This window comes from Lissotriton vulgaris, chromosome 6 (genome assembly GCF_964263255.1).
Source record: "Lissotriton vulgaris chromosome 6, aLisVul1.2, whole genome shotgun sequence".
Taxonomy (NCBI): domain Eukaryota; kingdom Metazoa; phylum Chordata; class Amphibia; order Caudata; family Salamandridae; genus Lissotriton; species Lissotriton vulgaris.
The window spans coordinates 1,895,587,350-1,895,605,559 of NC_141694.1; the positions used below are offsets into that span (position 1 = coordinate 1,895,587,350).

General features: G+C 43.6%; 1 protein-coding gene across 1 annotated transcript in view; it reads right to left on the reverse strand.

The window, feature by feature from the left end:
• Positions 1-2,789: 2,789 nt before the first annotated feature.
• LOC147709814 (uncharacterized) overlaps positions 2,790-18,210 on the reverse strand; it is an 85,444-nt gene continuing 70,023 nt past the window's right edge. The window contains exon 2 of the mRNA XM_086928274.1: positions 2,790-10,559. Coding sequence (XP_086784400.1) covers positions 8,603-10,135 — 1,533 coding nt within the window. The 5' untranslated portion in view covers positions 10,136-10,559 and the 3' untranslated portion in view covers positions 2,790-8,602. The remainder of the gene's footprint in view (positions 10,560-18,210) is intronic.

The window sequence follows — 18,210 nt, forward strand, 5'->3', positions numbered from 1 at the left end:
CACATCGGAATCCAAGAAAATGCCCTCAAATGGATCACCTCTTACCTCCCTAGAAAACCTCAATCTGACTCCCGCCCTACTCCTGAACCCAAGGACATCATCTGCAGCACTTCACAAGGATCCTCCATTAGCCCTCCTTCTCCTACACTTACATGACACCCCTAACCAACATTGTCAGTTCGCACGGGCTGAAGGTCATCTACACATACTAGACCCACCTCACTACCTCCAGAGACAACTTACATAGGTGCACGGCCAACATCACTGACTGGATGAAGCACAACTGCCTAAAACTGAACATGGACAAGACAGAAGTCCTCATCTTCAGTAACCACGCATCTCATTGTAGCAACGCATGGTGGTCAGCAGAACCTGGCTTCTTCCCCGCCCCCCCTACCGACCATCCCTGTGAGTCCAGCATTGTCCTGGACAACAAGCTCTCTATGAAGAAGCAAATCAACATGATCTCCGCCATCTCAAATTCTTTTTTTAAATTGTTTGATTAATTAAAATCATTACAATACCCCCCCTGGAGTAGATTAAAAGTTACTTAACAAAAATCATTACAATCCCGTTTTAAAATGCACCTGGTTTAACACAATACCATGGTTCATGTACTTCAATACAAAATGATTAACAACAAAATTCATTTATAAGAATTCATACTTTAACGGCGTTCTCCAAACATAAAACCATTATAGCTCTATATCTATATTCCAATGTAGTCCTTCCTCTGCTCCTGGCTAGAGCATAGAAAAACCGGCAGTAAAATAGGCAGCATAAGACAGCACCAAAAGGGCTAAGATTTAACCTCAGAACGTCAGGATTCACATTGTACGAACCCCTTAGGGAGTACAATGATATTAGTAAGACCCCATTGTTCAATGGTGAGTTCCCGACCTGTCCTTTTATTTTGGCCAATGGCAGCTCATGGGAGTTCTGCTTTTACAAAGTTGCATGTGTCCAGTTGTTGTACATGTTCTCCATCAGCTTGCTGTAAAAGTCTTCTAACCTTTGCCATGAATTTAGCCCCCCGGCAAGCAAGGATGATGGATGTGCCCTCCAGCCATCGTATCACCACTTGCCTGCTTGAACGGATATTCAGATCCTTGAAGATGCGTTTTAGGTACTGTCTCCTCTAGACCAGAACTGCTGGACAGGCACATAATATGTGAGTTAGAGATTCTTGTTTGAAGCCGCATAATCGACACGTCTCTGATTGAAAGGTCTTTTTCCAAGATGGATACAGGTCATTTGAGACGTGCAAGCCTAATCGAAAGTTTATAAAGCTCTTTTTTAGCTGTAAGCTAAAGTGTGCAGATAAGTATGCTTGAGGCTTTAAACATCTGTAGGAATTAATGACTGTCCACCCGTGACGGCGCTTGATGATCGCCTTTTTGTCAGCCAACATGGACTTCTTTTTTGCTGCGATATTTGCTGCTTTGCCGAAGGTTGCTCTTTCTTCCCTGTTTTCCCAAACTGTTTCTAGTTCCAACTCAGCCAAAGATGTTCTCAAAAAGCTTCCCCAGGAGTTTGGAGTTTCGAGGTTCAACTGGTCCTTAATTTCATCCCAGCATAATCTATTCAGGGTACCTGGGTTTGAGTAGCGGAATTTATGACAGAGTTTAATGAAACCGCTCATTCCCCGGAATTTCTGGTGGTGAAGGCCGAATTCCAATCTGACCTGGGAAGGGGAGGCAGACCTTAGCAGTTCAAAGACGGCTTTATGATCTCCGCCATCTGTTTCCTCACAATGCGCATGTGCTGCAAGATCTTTGGATGGCTCCCTGCCAGATACCTGCATTCCGCCTCCCTCTTCCTAGCTTAAACTCCTAGAGTCTAAGGCACAAGGAACGGAGTTCGCTCTTACTCCCACCTAGCTGCAAAGACCTGGAATGACCTCACCCGTCACCTGAGATCTGCCTCATCTCTGAATCTGGAAAGGACTCAAGACCTGGCTGTTCAACTGATCGGTCCCTCCGGACAACAACTCCTCACCCAGCGCCTTGAGAACCTCACTGATGATTTACAGCGCTTAATATCCATTGATTGATTGAGTCTGTAGATTCCTATAGATTTTTCTCAGTGGGGACTTGCTGATGCGGTTTTAACTCTCCCTTGCCAATAATTGCATTGCTAAATTCAGTGAGGTCTTCAGGGTTGACTTTTGATGCTGAGTTAGCTCTCCATTGATGAACGCATGGTCATGTTTAACACATTTATTGAGTTCCTCTTCTGTGTGAACATTCTGATATATTACATTTTGTTTTGTAATCAAACCCTTGTCACATTCTATTCATTAATAAGGTTTCTCCCTATTGTGGATATGTATATGCTGCATTAGCTTATTTTTCCTGTGGAAGACTTTAATAAACTCTGTACATACATTGGATGTCCTGCCATGTATATTTTCAGATGTTGCTTCAGTTTTCCCTTTATTATGAATGTTTTGTGGTATTCAGAACATACATATGTTTTCACCCCTATGTGAACTTCCTTATCTTGTATTACATTTTGCTTTGTAATAAATCCCTTGTTACATTCTAGAAATTCATGCGGTTTCTCCCCAGTGTGGATGCTGATATTCCTTTAACTCTCCCTTTATAATAAATAACTGGTCACGTGCGGTGCAGTTGAATGGTCACCCTCCATTTGGAATAAATGCTATGTCACATTTTGTACAATTATATGGTTTCTTTCATGTGCGAACATTCTGATGTATTTTTAAACATTGCTTTGTAATAACTGCTAAGTCACATTCAGTACAGCCATATCGTTTCTCACCAGTGTGGATTTTTTTTTTTATTTATTTAAATTTTCAAAAAGAAAAACAGGGCATCAGGAGACAATAGAACAAATTACATAGTTTAGAAGTACATGTTGATCCCAAAAAAATATATATACATAACCAAATGAGTACACAACACAGTTAAATATAGAATGAAGCAGCTACTGAGAGAGCCAATCTGCAAGAGGAGCCCAGTTCTTAAATGCCAATAAACGCCTTCTCCTCCCCTCAACAACAGCACCGGTGACTCTAATTTGTACCATGCGAGCATCCTAGCTTTCCAATGGATAAAGGTAGGAGTTTCAGGATTTAACCATTGCGATGTTATACACAGTCTAATCATAGCCATTGCAATGAACAAAAACGCTGATGAATGGTGTGTTCTTTGAGAACCAGTTGAATATTCATATCCAATTATTATTAGTTCCGCTGAGATCTTATCCGGAATTAGAAGTGATTGATGAGAAAAACTTCCACTTCGTTTAAAAAGGAACTTAAATTGGGACATGAGTAGAACATATGTATGGCATCAGCAGAGCCCATTTTACATCTAGGACAAGAGGCCCAGCTAGTTGATCTAGGAGTCCCCCAACTAGCTATCTTTGCAGGGGTATGATACAAGTTAGTGCGCAGTGAGCCAGAGACAAGAACGGATCTAGCTAGTTCAAGCAGAAATTCCAGGTCTAATATTGGAACACCAAATTACACCAAATTTAGCAGCCCACTTTGCATTCTGAGCAGATAGGTCATCAAGAAGTTCAGACAAAAGACTTTGGTATAGAGGGCTAATTCTAGACTCCTTCCGAATTAGTTCAACTAAATTGATCTTAACATACAGATTGGGGTTCCTGGAGAGGTTCTTGTCGAAAAAGCTTCTAATCTGTAAATATTTAAAAAAATAGCTAGATTGTAAGTGAAATTTCCCCTTCAAAAAAGAAAAAGGGGCCAATTGATCGGACTGGACTAAATCACCAAATCCCTTCAACACTAAAGCGATCCATTTCATCATCAAACCATCATAAAATATTGGAGGAAGCAAGGCAGAGGCGTCTAATGGGGTATATAATAATTAAGTTTTGGAATAGCCAGACGAGAGCGAATTTTCTGCCATACAGAGAATAAGGCCCAGCAGATCTTAAATTTGTTTTTTTTTTAAATAACTGATTTGCAGTACACGTGTTAATGCCCCCTTGGCAGCATCCCCAAGTGCTATTTCATAAATGGATGGGGACGTACAGATTGAAATCTCAACATTATCCCCAAGAAGGGGGAGGCCAAAGTGCTGAATCAAGGCGGCCCAATAATAATATAACAGATTAGGAACGGCCCAGCCACCTCGCTCCCGGGGGAGACATGTCCATTTAGCGGGCCTTCTCGGCCTGCGATACCCCCAGAGAAACCATTGACATATTCTATCAGCTCTCACTAATGTTGAATTAGGGATTAAGAGTAGGATGGACCTAAAAAGATATAAGAACTTTGGGAGAGCAAGCATTTTCAGGATATTGCAACGTCCATATAAAGAAAGATGCAGATGGTCCATTCTCTCAAGTTTCCTATGAAGCAAATCAATTACAGGGAGGTAATTTAGGTCTGGAATCTGATCAACATTGGCGGAAATTTGAACCCCAAGGTATGTGGCCTCTTTGATTATAGAAACATGCGAGAGGGGCATAGCTGAGGATTGAATTATTTGGGTCTTTGAGATGTTGAGCTTATACCCAGACATAGCACCAAATTGAGCCGCAAGACTCTCTAATGCTGAAAAAGAAGAGCCAACACTGTCAGTTAGTACAACAATATCTGTTTAGTCCCCCTACTGATAGAAAAATAGGCAGATTATTTCCCTGAGATACGAATAGCGGCGGTTGGAGCCAGATAAAGCGCCTGGAGGGCCTGGATGAACTCGGTAGGGAATCCCTTCCAACGCATTACCGCCCAAAGATACCCCCAGGAGACCCTGTTGAACACCTTCTCGGCGTCCAATAGGATCACCCCGAGGGGAGAGCTCGTAGCCTGAGCCCAATCAAGAAGGGCAATGACGCGCCGAATGTGATCTGTTGTGTCCCTTCTGGGAATAAAACCATGCTGCTGGATTGAGACCAAGGGGACTATAATTTGAGCTAGTCTAAAAGCTAGAATTCTAGAATAGATCTTACTGTCTGTGTTAATGAGTGCAATCGGCCGATATGAGGTAGGGTTTAGCTCATCTTTGCCCTTCTTTTTAAACAGCACAATGGTGGCCCGGCGCCAAGAATCAGGAACAACTCCAAGTTGGGCAGCCCTAAAAACCGCTAACATTTCTTGTCTGAACAGTGGGGAGAAGGTCTTATAAAACTCGAGATGGATAAGGTCGGGGCCAGGAGCCTTACCGTTGGAAAGAGATTTAATAGCGGTTTCTACCTCATCCCAGCTAATGGGTGCTGAAAGGACTTCATTCTGTTCCACTGTTACCCGCAAGGTGTTTAAGGGGTGAAAGAAGTCATCCAGACCAACTTGGTTTTGAGCCATGCTAGGATCTTCTGTATATAATTTAGTATAGAAGCTCACAAAAACATCAAGGACCCCCGCCGGGGTCTCTTGCAGATGGCCCTGTTGGTCTGTAATTCGGACAATTCGGTTCGCCATAGCCCTCTGCTGCAGTCTCTTTGCAAGAACCTTGCCTGAGTTTTCCCCAAACTCTTACATTAGCGTACGAAATGGAACATATTTGGCTGCTAAATCTTGATACAAAGGTTCTAACAGATTAGACTTAGCTATAGTGACCGCTTTCTGACTATTGGATACATCGTGGCCCAGGCGGATATTATTACAAAATTCAAGTTCAGCTTGTTGCAACTCTTTGAGCCTATCTTTAGTGTGTTGCTGGGCTGGTTTCCAACAGTGGGAGGCAACGTTTTTAGTTTCCCCACGTAAAGCCGCTTTAAATGTATCCCAGACAATAGAATCAGAAGAGGTACCCCTATTAATATTAAAGAATTCTGAGATCCAAATAGCCATACGCTCCTGATATTGCTGATCTATAAGGAGCTTGCTCTCGAAAGTCCATGGCCTAATTTGGTTAGTAGGACGATCCCATGAGAGATCAATAATTATGGTATTATGATCAGATATGGTCCTGGGGCAACTTCAATGTGTGCCGAAGAGGCATTTTGATCCGAAAGAAAAGCATAGTCAAGGCGTACCATTTTATTACGCGGGGCAGAATAGAATGTATATCCATCCATATCCTGATGGTGACAGTGCCATAGATCTATAAGACCATGATCCAACAAAAGAATTTGGAGAGCCTTGAATACTTGAGGCTTTCGGCCCACATAGTTACGACAAGTTAGGAGATTGATTTGACTAGAAAGATTAATATTAAAGTCGCCAGTAAACAATATTGGATGGGGCCATCCCACTAATTCCAAATGTAGGCTCCTGAGAACTTGCGGATCATCTAAATTGGAAGCATATATTGAGCAGACTGATAATGGAGATCTGTTCAGCAAGAGTTCAATAATTGCCCATCTTCCAAAATTATACACCTTCACCCTTTTAATAGATCCAACCCCATTCTTCAGGGGAATATCTACACCCCTGATTGTAGATGTTTGTCTAGAACAGGCAACCAACTCGAATCTTAACCAGCTACGTTTAGTCCACGGGATATGAATCTCCTGTAAGCAAATAAGATCGACCTGTAGAATTTGGTAGAATCTTGTAAAACATCCTACGCTTTTTGGGATCATTCAAACCACAGATATTCCATGTGACACAGCGTAGCCTACCCCCCCCATTCAAAAAGTAGAAAAACCAACAATCAGCAAGACTCGATTTACTAATAGTACTTTACAGAAAAATTACTGGACCTCTGAACAAGAATATACATAGTGTAGACAATATTTGAGTCATTAGCGCATCAATAATGTTTCCTAAACACAAAAAAGATACTAGAAACAAAAACAGCCTCCTGAGCCCCCGCCACCAAAACACCCCCCCGACCCCCTCGAAACCAACCCCCACCTTCCCAACACCCCTCGCCCCCACCCCCCATGTAGAGCAAGACCACTACGGAAGACCTGACCGCCAGATAAACAAAAAAGCCAAAGAGAGAAAATCTAGCAAACTATCTGGCAGGTCATCGAAAGTCACTAATCTTTAAAGTGAGCAAACATCCCATCCCAAGTCAATCCAAATTTAGTGCAACAAGTTAAATTAAATAAGGCAATTCAACCTAGATAGTCCCAAAAAACTCCTTGGCCAATATCTCTGATGTAAAGTATTTAGTCTGACCTTTACAGATAACTTTCAACTTAGAGGGAAAGAGTAGAAAGGCTTGAGCACCCTTAGCCTGGAACAAGGGCATCAGCTGACCAAGGTGCCATCACCTCTCAACTGTAGCTGGACAGAAATCAGGCTGCACAAAAAATTGACATCCCTTCGCAGTCCGCTTTTTATCAGGTCTGGCGAGATCAAATATTTTCGACGTGCGAGAAAATTGTTGAAGCATATCAGGATGGAGCGTGGGAAGGTTTTATTGGTACCAGAAGCTGAGGTTTGCCGCTGCTGAAATGGAAATCGGTGTGCCAGCTGTATTTCTAAATTCCAGTCCCATTGTGTAACTTCTGGGAATGCCTCCAAAAAGAGCGACTATGAACTGCCTAGCATCTTTGCCTTCTATATTTTCTTCGATTCCTAAGACTCTTAAGTTGTTTCTTCTCTAAATCCGTGAGCTTCCATAGGATATCAGTACGTAGATCCTTAATCTCTGTTGTGAGTTCTTTCTGGGCCACCACTGCATCCTCTAACGCCGAAATCCGCTCCTCAGCTTCGCCAACCCTGGAGGCAATGTCAGTATATGTTTTCACCACTTGGCGCAAGGAGTTCTGCAATCTACGGCACGCCCCCTGTGCACGAATGTTCTCCTGTCTTGTAGCCTCTCTGTGGGTGATGATAGTTTGGTAAATTGTTGAGAGGGTAACTTCCTCAGAGGTTTCTGTTGACGAGCCAGAGGGATTGTCAGGTGTAGCTCCGCTGTTAGTTACAACTTGGTCTAATACTATATTCTGTAGGCAGGCGGTATTTATCAATCCCTTCGGGCAGGGGGCTTTTTGAACTGTATTAACAGCGCTCACAGCATTCACATCCTTAGAAGCCTCACTAAGGCGCTAATCCCTAGTTCACTGTCGTAGTCCGACCATTCAAGTTCAGCATCAAACTCCGGATCCTCCTCCGCTGATGAATGATCCGAAACTGAATAAAATGTATCTGTGGCCTCAGTGCTCTCTGACCCCCTTGAATCGAGACCAGACTCTGGAGTAATGACTGTACCATTCGCAAACAACAGATTAGAGCCTTGCTCCAGGAGAGAGACCCAATGGGCATCAGATTGAATACATGGCTGAACTACAGTTCCCAGCATACATTGAGAAGGAGGTATGGGTGCAATACTAGACATATCACTTGAATTTTGTATAAGAGTAGCACCTGAGTTGCTATTGTGTGGAATTTCTGATGTAGTATTTATCTTTGCCTAGTAATAAATATCTTGTTGCATTATGCACATTCATAGGGTTTCTCTCCTACGTGGACTATCTGATTTTGCATATGATGCTACTTTCTAATAAATGCCTTCTCACATTTAGTGCAGTTGAATGTTCTCTCTCCGGTGGAGATTTTCTAATGTTGCTTCAGCTCTCCATTGATTAAAAATGATTCGTCATATTCTGTACATTGGTATGGTTTCTCCTCAGTTTGGACCTTTTGATTTTGCTTTAGCTGTCGATTTGCTATACATGCTTTGCCACATTCTGTGCATTGATATGGTTTCTACCCAGTGTGGAATTTCTGATGTTCCATTAGATGTGCCTTTCTAATGAATGCCATGTCACATTCTGCACATTTATATGGTTTCTCCCCAGTGTGGATTTTCTGATGTTGCTTTAGCCCTCCATTTCTTATAAATGATTTATCACAATCTGTACATTGATATTGTTTCCACCCAGTGTGGACTTTCTGATGTTCCTTTAGATACAACTTTCTACTATATCCTTTGTCACACTCTGTACATTGATATGGTATCACCCCAGTGTGGATTTTCTGATGTTCTTTTAGCTGTGCAATTGTTTTAAATGCTTTGTCACACTCTGTACATAGATATGGTTTCCACCCAGTGTGGATTTTATGATGTCGCTTTAGCTGTACAATTGTTTTAAATGCTTTGTCACACTCTGTACATTGATATGGTTTCCACCCAGTGTGGACTTTCTGATGTTCTTTTAGCTGTGTAATTGTTTTAAAAGCTTTGTCACACTCTGTACATTGATATGGTTTCCACCCAGTGTGGACTTTCTGATGTAACATTAGATGTGACTTTGTAATGAATGCTTTGTCACACTCTGTACATTGATATGGTTTCTCCCCAGTGTGGATTTTATGATGTCGCTTTAGCTGTAAAATTGTTTTAAATGCTTTGTCACACTCTGTACATTGATATGGTTTCCACCCAGTGTGGACTTTCTGATGTTCTTTTAGCTGTGTAATTGTTTTAAATGCTTTGTCACACTCTGTACATTGATATGGTTTCCACCCAGTGTGGACTTTCTGATGTAACATTAGATGTGACTTTCTAATGAATGCTTTGTCACACTCTGTACATTGATATGGTTTCTCCCCAGTGTGGCCTTTCTGATGTTCCTTTAGATGTGACTTTCTAAGAAATGCTTTGTCACACTCTGTACATTGATATGGTTTCTCCCCAGTGTGGATTTTCTGATGTTGCTTTAGCTCTCTATTTGTTTTAAATGATTTGTCACATTCTGTACATTGATATGGTTTCTCCCCAGTGTGGATTTTCTGATGTTGCTTTAGCTCTCCATTTGTTTTCAATGCCTTATCACATTCTGTACATTTATATGGTTTCTCCCCAGTGTGGATTATGTGATGTTGTTTTAGATCTTTATTTGTTATAAATGCTTTGTCACATTCTGTACATTTATATGGTCTCTCCCCAGTGTGGATTTTCTGATGTCGCTTTAGCTCTCCATTTATTACATATGCTTTGTCACATTCTGTACATTTATATGGTTTCTCCCCAGTGTGGATTTTCTGATGTCGCTTTAGCTCTCCATTTATTACAAATGCTTTGCCACATTCTGTACATTTATATGGTTTCTCCCCAGTGTGGATTTTCTGATGTCGCTTTAGCTCTCCATTTATTACAAATGCTTTGCCACATTCTGTACATTTATATGGTTTCTCCCCAGTGTGGATTCTCTGATGTCGCTTTAGCTGTCCAATTGTTATAAATGCTTTGTCACATTTATATGGTTTCTCCTCTACGTGGACACTCTGATTCTGCATTAGGTCTTTCACGGCAAAGAAAACTTTTCCGCAGTCAGTCCATCGATATGGTTCTTCTCCAGTATAACTTTTCTGATGTTGCACTTGCTTTCTCTCCCTAATAAATGTGTTGTCACTTTCTAGATATTCATACGGTTTCTCTTCTGTTTTCTTTCTAATCCAGGTTAGCTCTTCCTTCGTAGTGAGACCTTATCAGACTTGCTTCAGTATGTCAGTGTGTTATTTTGTCAATGTTTATCAGGTGATCCCTAAGAGCCAAGTACAGATCACATTGGGCAGTTTGGATTTTCTGCTGTAGAAAGACTTTGGCGAGGCATTAGCCTTCAATGGAAGACATTTTGAGGTGTACTGTTTTTACATCACTTCCTACACAACTGATGTTTAATTCCTTCACTTTTTTTGTTCATTACTGCATTTATTTCACCTGTTGGAAAAAAACAAACACTGTATAAGCTTAAATGGTGGGTCCATCACGAAATTCTATTGGCATTTAATGAGACATTTAATTCACCACATAGACAAGTGTGCTGAAGAAATTCTAGATTACACTTTCGATGTAAAGATGCCATAGGCAGAGCAAGGGCATATGATCCTTCCTTGACACCCTCCTATCGCGGAGTGTGGACTCAAGGAGTAACCAAGACTCCAGTTGAGTCTTTTGTGCAGCACCACAATTCTTCTGACAGCGGGTCTGTCTAGATCCATAAGTGTCGGATTTGATGGGGCCAGAGACTCAGCACTTACGTCCAAATGGGCCTTATATGTGAGGGAAACTTCAGGTTTTGAAGTACACCAGTATCTCTTTCAATCCCAGCACTCACTCCATGCTACCAAAGGGAGTAATCATTCCTTTGTATGGGGTCAGTTTACTACCCTGTGAAGGGTAAGATTGGGCCCCTTCCTCCCATCTGCCCAGAAAGACCCATCGGGATGCAGATGGATGCTGATAAGTGCAAAATCACACCCAACCCTTGCAGTGTCTGTGGCTCTCTAGAAGGAATACACAAAGGGGTCGGTCACCTAGCCCAGACGTGTACTAGAGACAGGGAGTAAGGCACAAAGAGCAGTACAAGCAGAGAAAAGTCCACTTTCTAAAAGTAGCTTTTCTAAAATAGTAATGTTAAATCCGACTTTACCAGTAAGTAAAAAGCTACTTACCAGTATGCATCAGTTCTTGGCATGTAGAGCTGCAGAGTTGTACACTTAGCATTAGATCGCCACTTGGTGGTGGGCTCGGATGATTACATGTTGTTGTCATCTTGGAAGAAGTCTTTGTAGTCACGAGATAGGTGACTCCTCCCTTGGACGATAGTGACTATGGGCATCGGCTTCATCCTTAGATTGTTTTTCGCCATGATGGGAAATGATGGAGTTAGTAGAAGTAAAGAAAAAAGAAGTCCATGCTTGTGCATCTAAGTAAGATAAAACTGGAACAGATACAGGTCCCGGGGAGGCGGGAGGGCGTGTACAACTCTGCAGCTCTACATGCCAAGAACAGATGCATAATGGTAAGTAGCATTTTCCGTTCGAGGCATATGAGCTGCAGATTGTACACTTAGCATTGATTGTGCAGCAGTGTCTCCCCTAGCGGTGGTCACCTGTATCTGTTGCAGTAGTTTGAAAGAGAGTTTTAAGGACAGCTTGGCCTACTGCAGCTTGCTGCTTGGCTTGCACATCAACACAGTAGTGTTTAGTGAAGGTGTGTGTTGTAGACCATGTTGCAGCCTTGCATATGTCCTCTAGGGGGGTGTTTCCTAAGAAAGCCATAGAGGCTCCTAGTTTGCGTGTTGAGTGCGCTCTAGGAGGAACTGTTAATGTACGTTTTGCGTTTTGATAGCATATTTGTATACATTTTACAATCCACCTGGCAATCCCACCTTTAGAGATGGGGTTGCCTTTATAAGGTGGAGAGAAAGACACAAACAGTTGTTTTGTTTTTCGAAAAGACTTAGTCCTATCTATATAGTAGAGAAGAGCTCTTTTAACATCTAATGTGTGTAGAGCCCTTTCTTCTACAGAGTTTGGGTTTTGGAAAAACACAGGTAATTCTACAGATTGGTTTAAATGAAAAGGAGTTCTGACTTTTGGAAGGAATTTTGGATTAGTTCTTAAAACCACTTTGTTACGATGTAGTTGTAAAAATGGTTCTTGTATTGTAAATGCTTGTATTTCACTTACTCTTCTAAGAGAGGTGATAGCAATAAGAAAAGCTGTTTTCCACGTGAGGAATTGCAGTTCACATTTTTTTAAAGGCTCAAAAGGGGGTCCCATGAGTCTTGTAAGAACAACGTTTAGGTTCCATACTGGAGAAGGTGGCCACCTGGGAGGGATGATTCTTTTTAATCCTTCCATAATGCTTAAATTGCAGGCACTCTGAAAAGAGACAGATTTTGTCTGTTTTGTAAATATGCTGCAATTGCTGCAAGGTGCAGGCATATGGATGAATATACTAAGTTACACCTTTGAAAATGCAAAAGGTAACACATAATATTCTGGATGGAGGCATCCAGGGGATCAATTTGGTTATTGTAGCAATAAATGGCAAATCTCTTCCATTTAGCAGCATAACAAGCTCTGGTAGTAGGTCTCCTGGCCTCTTTAATAATGTTCATACAGTCTGGTGGTAGGTTAAGATAACCAAACTCTAAGACTTCAGGAGCCAGATCGCCAGATTCAGTTGATTTGGGTCTGGATGTCGGATGTCTCCATGGGTCTGCGTTAGCAGGGATGGAGTTAGTCGTAGCTGTTGGTGTGGAACTAGGGATAGTTCTAGCAGTGTGGTGAACCACGGTTGGGTGCCCATGTGGGAGCTACTAGGATTAGTTTGAGAGACTGTTGTCTGAGCTTGCGTACTACTAATGGTATTAGTGGTATTGGCGGAAAAGCGTATGCAAATCTTCCTGACCAGTTCATCCATATTGCATTGCCCTTGGACAGCGGGTGTGGAAACCTGGCGGCGAAGGTTAGGCATTTTGCGTTTTCGTGTGTGGCGAACAGATCTATGTCTGGATGACCCCACTTGTGAAAGAATGGTTGAAGAACCTGCGGATGTAGCTCCCATTCGTGAATTTGTTGTGTCTGCCGACTCAACAGATCTGCTATCTGATTGTGAACTCCTGGGAGGTGCTCTGCCAACAGATATATGTTCTGTGGAATGGCCCATCTCCAAATGTTCTGTGCGAGCTGGGACAGTTGTAGCATGTGAACAGCAGCTATATACAATGATATGTGCTGGGAAAATTGGTTTGCTTCTGTTTGTCGACGACGTTTTGACCTTAAAAACAATGTGGAGTCTCTTCAGGACTATTGATGAAGGGACATCTAAATGGGAATGAAATAAAAAGAGCATATGGCCCATATACCGGCACAATTGCGAAAAAAAGAAAATAAAGGCAGTTGGATAAAAGGTACCTGAATTTATGATTGCGCAGCCTTGTGAAAATGATGTGCCACACATGAAGAATAGAGGGTTTACTCACATGAGGACCCGTCCGGGTACTATGATTGTGAGAAAAGAAGCAAAGAAGAATGTTGCAATTACTGATAATTGGACGATGTGCTGTTTATAATCAAATACAAGTTTCACTGAGGTTCTTACCTAAATGTGAGGACAGGCTGTCAATCCAATAGGGTATGTAGGTAGGCCAGAGGGGCTCAATTAATTTTACGCCACAGCCGTAGCGTTGTAAAATCCCTTTGTGGATTAACAGTGACAATGCACTGGGAGTTTCTCTGGAAATTCAAATAATAATGATATAGAGGTCAGTATGTTAAAAGATGGGCTGAGGGCAAGGGCTAAGCGGCCTGGATGTGCCATTACTTACCTCGGTAGATGATTAGAAATGCGGGACAGTGCTCTGGGGGGAGATTCAGAAAAAGCAGCGTTAGTCAGCTTGATCGGGTACAATGACAAAGATTCTCATTCAGAGAGGATTGTTATATACAAGGTTTCCTGCTCTTTTTTCCAAGGGAAACAGGCAGACCTAGCTAAGGAAAACTGCTGCATCAAGCAATCCGGGGCTACGGTTCCGTGATCAGTAAAGAGTAAAGAGTAAAAGAAGACCTCAGAAGGAGGTGAAGAACTAGAAGGTTTGGCACAATGGTGGTGTTGCTGCGCTAATGACAGTGGTGAATTCTGTTAATAGTTGGAAATTAAGGCACAATATCGGTAATGGGCACTAAATAGGGAAGAAAAGGTAAAATCACGTATATATTTTATATATTTACAAAAATCCGAATTTCGCCGGTATTTGTAAAATGCAATCACGCATGCTGAACATTGTATGCGTGCAGACATTTCACAGTTGGAATTCTTAGTTAGTGAACACGTATTTCATGAGAGTAGATCTAATATATACAGTTCAAATGTCAATGTAATAATGAATTAAATAAAGCTGTTGGAGCAAGCATAGTCGGGTGTCAGATGACATACAGGTGTATTCAGGCCATAATTGTTATATCACAGACAGTTGTTTAGCAAAGGGTAATGACATATACTCTCCATTCCTCAGCAGAATTAAGCCCTTCATTTATTAAATTAACCTTGTCTATCCAGCGGCATTCATTCCGTTGGAGTATTTGAAGGATGTCACCCCCTCTTTCTGGAAGAGTGGCGATCTCAATTACTTACCACTTTATTTCATCAGCAGTATGACCTTTTACAAGTGGTGCGTTTTCAACTGATCTGCGTATACGGCTCCGATGTTGGCCAATGCGCGCCTTGACTGGTTGCTGTGTTTGTCCAATATAGGGGAGGCCACATGGACACCATATGCAATAAACAACATTCTTTGCATTGCAGTTAGAGAATGATTGTAAATCGTATTTTACCCTACCATGTTCAAATGTGTTGGTATTGAACGTGAAATTGCAGGAAATACAGTTGCCACATTTGTGGTGTCCTTTCATTTTGGGTAGTCTCCATGCAGTAGTCAGTGTGTTTGTCCTGTTGGTGATTAAGACTGTTGATGACCCGACCAGATGATCTTTTTGATATTTTCCTTGTTTGTAGGCAAACAGAGGTGTGTCTATTGTAGGATCAATACTCTGGATAATATTCCAATTTTTGGTGATCAGGTTGGGAACTTGATTGGCATTCCACAGACACACACACACATAACTGCATGCAAAGGAAAAGTCTACAGGTGAATAACTGAAACCACACCCGTTGTGTTTGGAGAAAGTGATGTTGCAGGTTTATTTGATAAGGTAATGGGCTTGCTGTTGCTGAGAGAGGGTGTCAGAGCTTACCGGGCTGCTCCTGGGCCAAGTGCTTCCCTCAACCACAATCACCTCTTCACCTAATCCTCGCGGCCCCCCCCCCGGGTCCCGCTCGAGGCAACGTTACCTGGGATCCACTCTTCAAACGAGGAGCTGCTGGAGACGCCCTACACCCTTGCGGGACTGCGAGGACCAGCGGGTGTTGCGTTTCTTGACTCGCCGCAGCTGGTCCTCTTCCCGCCCACCTCCCGTTATAATCAGAAAGTGTCTCCCGCATACGCGGGAAGCGCGCGGGGCTAAGCGCGGAGCTAAGCCCGGGCAAAGGGCGGGCCGTTTTAGGCCGTTAGAGGCCGGTAGAGACCGGACCGGGCCACCCCTCTGACGCCGTGCCTCCCACGGCCCCTTTGTGTCCAACTGCAATATGGCAACCAGGGTTTCCAGGAGTAAAGCTGCACAACAGTGTTCTAGTACATTGGAAAAATTCTTCCCCAAGGCCAGTGCTCTAGCCAATAAATGCCATCCAGTGCTGGACACTCACCCCGAGATGGGCTCAGAAAATGTGTCATTGGACTCCACGGACTCTTCAATTGATGCTAGTACCCCATTACTTTTGGACGCCACCCATCTGTCACTCATGGACAGTATCGACCAGACTATTGAGTCAGTTCTGCAGCAACTAAGAACCCCGTCAAACCATCAGAGGGATAGAGATTCACCACGGCCATCTGGGATCGCTGATCCCTCTTCTAATGCGGATTGCACGGGAACTGAGTCGCAGGAAGTGGGCCAGGCTGTTGCTCCTACAGATCCTGCAAGTAGTGGAGTGGAACAACCACCGAAAAGGAAAAGGTCGAGGAAATTAAAAAGGGCAAAGAGGGCCAAAGTCGACACAACCAAGCAAAATTTGGATGTTAGCACAGACATCGCGGCCTCGCCTGAGGTCATCTCCCCAGGGTCTAGGTCGGACCATTCAGGCCCTTCTTTAGCTATGGCCTTACCAGTGTGTTCAGGCCCATTCATATTTGGTGGGGGGGGCACCCTCTAATAATACAGACATGCTCATTAGTTCACTCACAGACATTTTTAAGAACTTGTTGAACCCTCTGTCTGTAAAACTGGACGCCATAGAGGCTAGACTGTTGGCCATAGAAAACACTCATAAAAGGAACAGTCTTGGTCCGGGCCCAAATGCTTTAAGAGCCCCCCGGGAGTCTACTGGGAATAGACCTCCGTCTCCTGCAACGACGTCCCAGGCTTCAAACATGGTACCAGTCCGGTCAGGGGCCCTGCATAGTAACAACAGCGCTTTTGCTTCACAAACGCAACTACTGCCATCCCAAATGTCAAGGCCCCCTGTTCCTGCTCCTAGGAGATCCAAGCAACCTGCATCCTCCCAACCGATGAGAGATGAGAACTCTGCCAACGGTCCTACCGGCCACACTACTAGCCCCAATGCTAGGCGTAGGGTGGTCAACTTGCCCCCCGAAGCAGTATCTTACACGGCGATCATGGTGGGAGTGCCTGAGCTCACCGGTGATACAAGGGAGCCGCAGGACTCGCTACGTAACAAGGTAATAGGCTGGCTCAATATCAACAGGCCCCTCCCTCCGAACTTGAAAGGTGAGGTTTTGATGGTCAGGAGGATTCCATGGATTGGTTTTACCCCAAAGAACAGGGCGGGGGATTGCATTATTGTCAGTTTTAAAAGCCCACAGGTCGCCACTTATATTTGTAACTGGCTTGTAAGGCCTGACAAGTCCACCATTGAACTAGTGTCTCTCTCACACTTCTACCCAAATGTCTGTAACACTGAGGGGGGGAGGGAGCGGGGTGGACTAGAGTGGGCTTTGCTGTAGATGGCTCACGTTACAGGCCCAAGCATTATGTACCTCCCGTTCCTGGTAACTTTATCCACCACAATAGATTTTCCTGTCTTGATCAGGTGGACTGACCACAAAAGGGAGATACTCAACCGAGTCTTGGAAATTCAGTTTGTGGGGTCCTAGGCAGGGGGGAAGTGAGTGTTGTTCCTGTAACTGATCACAGGCCACAGGACACCGTAAAAGAACGAAGGGTTACCCTGGAAGGCATCCCGGGTCAAGAAGGGTCACTACTTAGTATCCGGATTGGTCACAGCTCGCAATCAGCGGAGGTGGATGCATCACCTATCACTCCGGCTACTATTAATGGCCCGCAAGACCCTGACCCCCCTATAGCCACCGCACCATTTCCCCCTGGAGGGCCAGGATCACTACCACAAGGTCCAGGGTTGAGAATTCTCTCCTGGAATGTGGCAGGGATCACAAATAAGGAAGGCACACCGGATTGGGATCTCCTGTTAAGTGGTAGTGATATCCTCCTTTTTCAGGAGACATGGGCGAGGGAACCACAGACCAGAAGGGGGTTCGAAATTTTTGAAATCCCAGCAAAATGGAGCGGGAGGGGGAGGCCGTCGGGAGGCCTGGCAATCTGGATAGCGAGTCACATTGGGTGCCAGGCGGAAAAGATGCACACGTTTTCGCAGGACATCCAGTGCGTGTTGCTTACATGGCCTGGCAAAACATCATGGGCCATTGTTAATGTTTACTCGCGACCAGTTGCCACGCCAAACGAATCCCACACCCTAAACGAACTGTCCTCCTTCCTAGGCCAATTGTCAGGTGACCACAAGATAGTGCTGGGAGGGACTTTAATTGTGACTTCTAACCCCTAGAAGGACTAAAGGAGGGTGCCCTCACTGCTGAGGATGATTATTGGGGGGTCCCACCCTCGTCTTCGCCTCACCCTAAAGCCTGGTCCCCACTAGCAGTGCAACTCATGTCCCTTACCTTGAACTTTGCACTGAGGGCATGTAA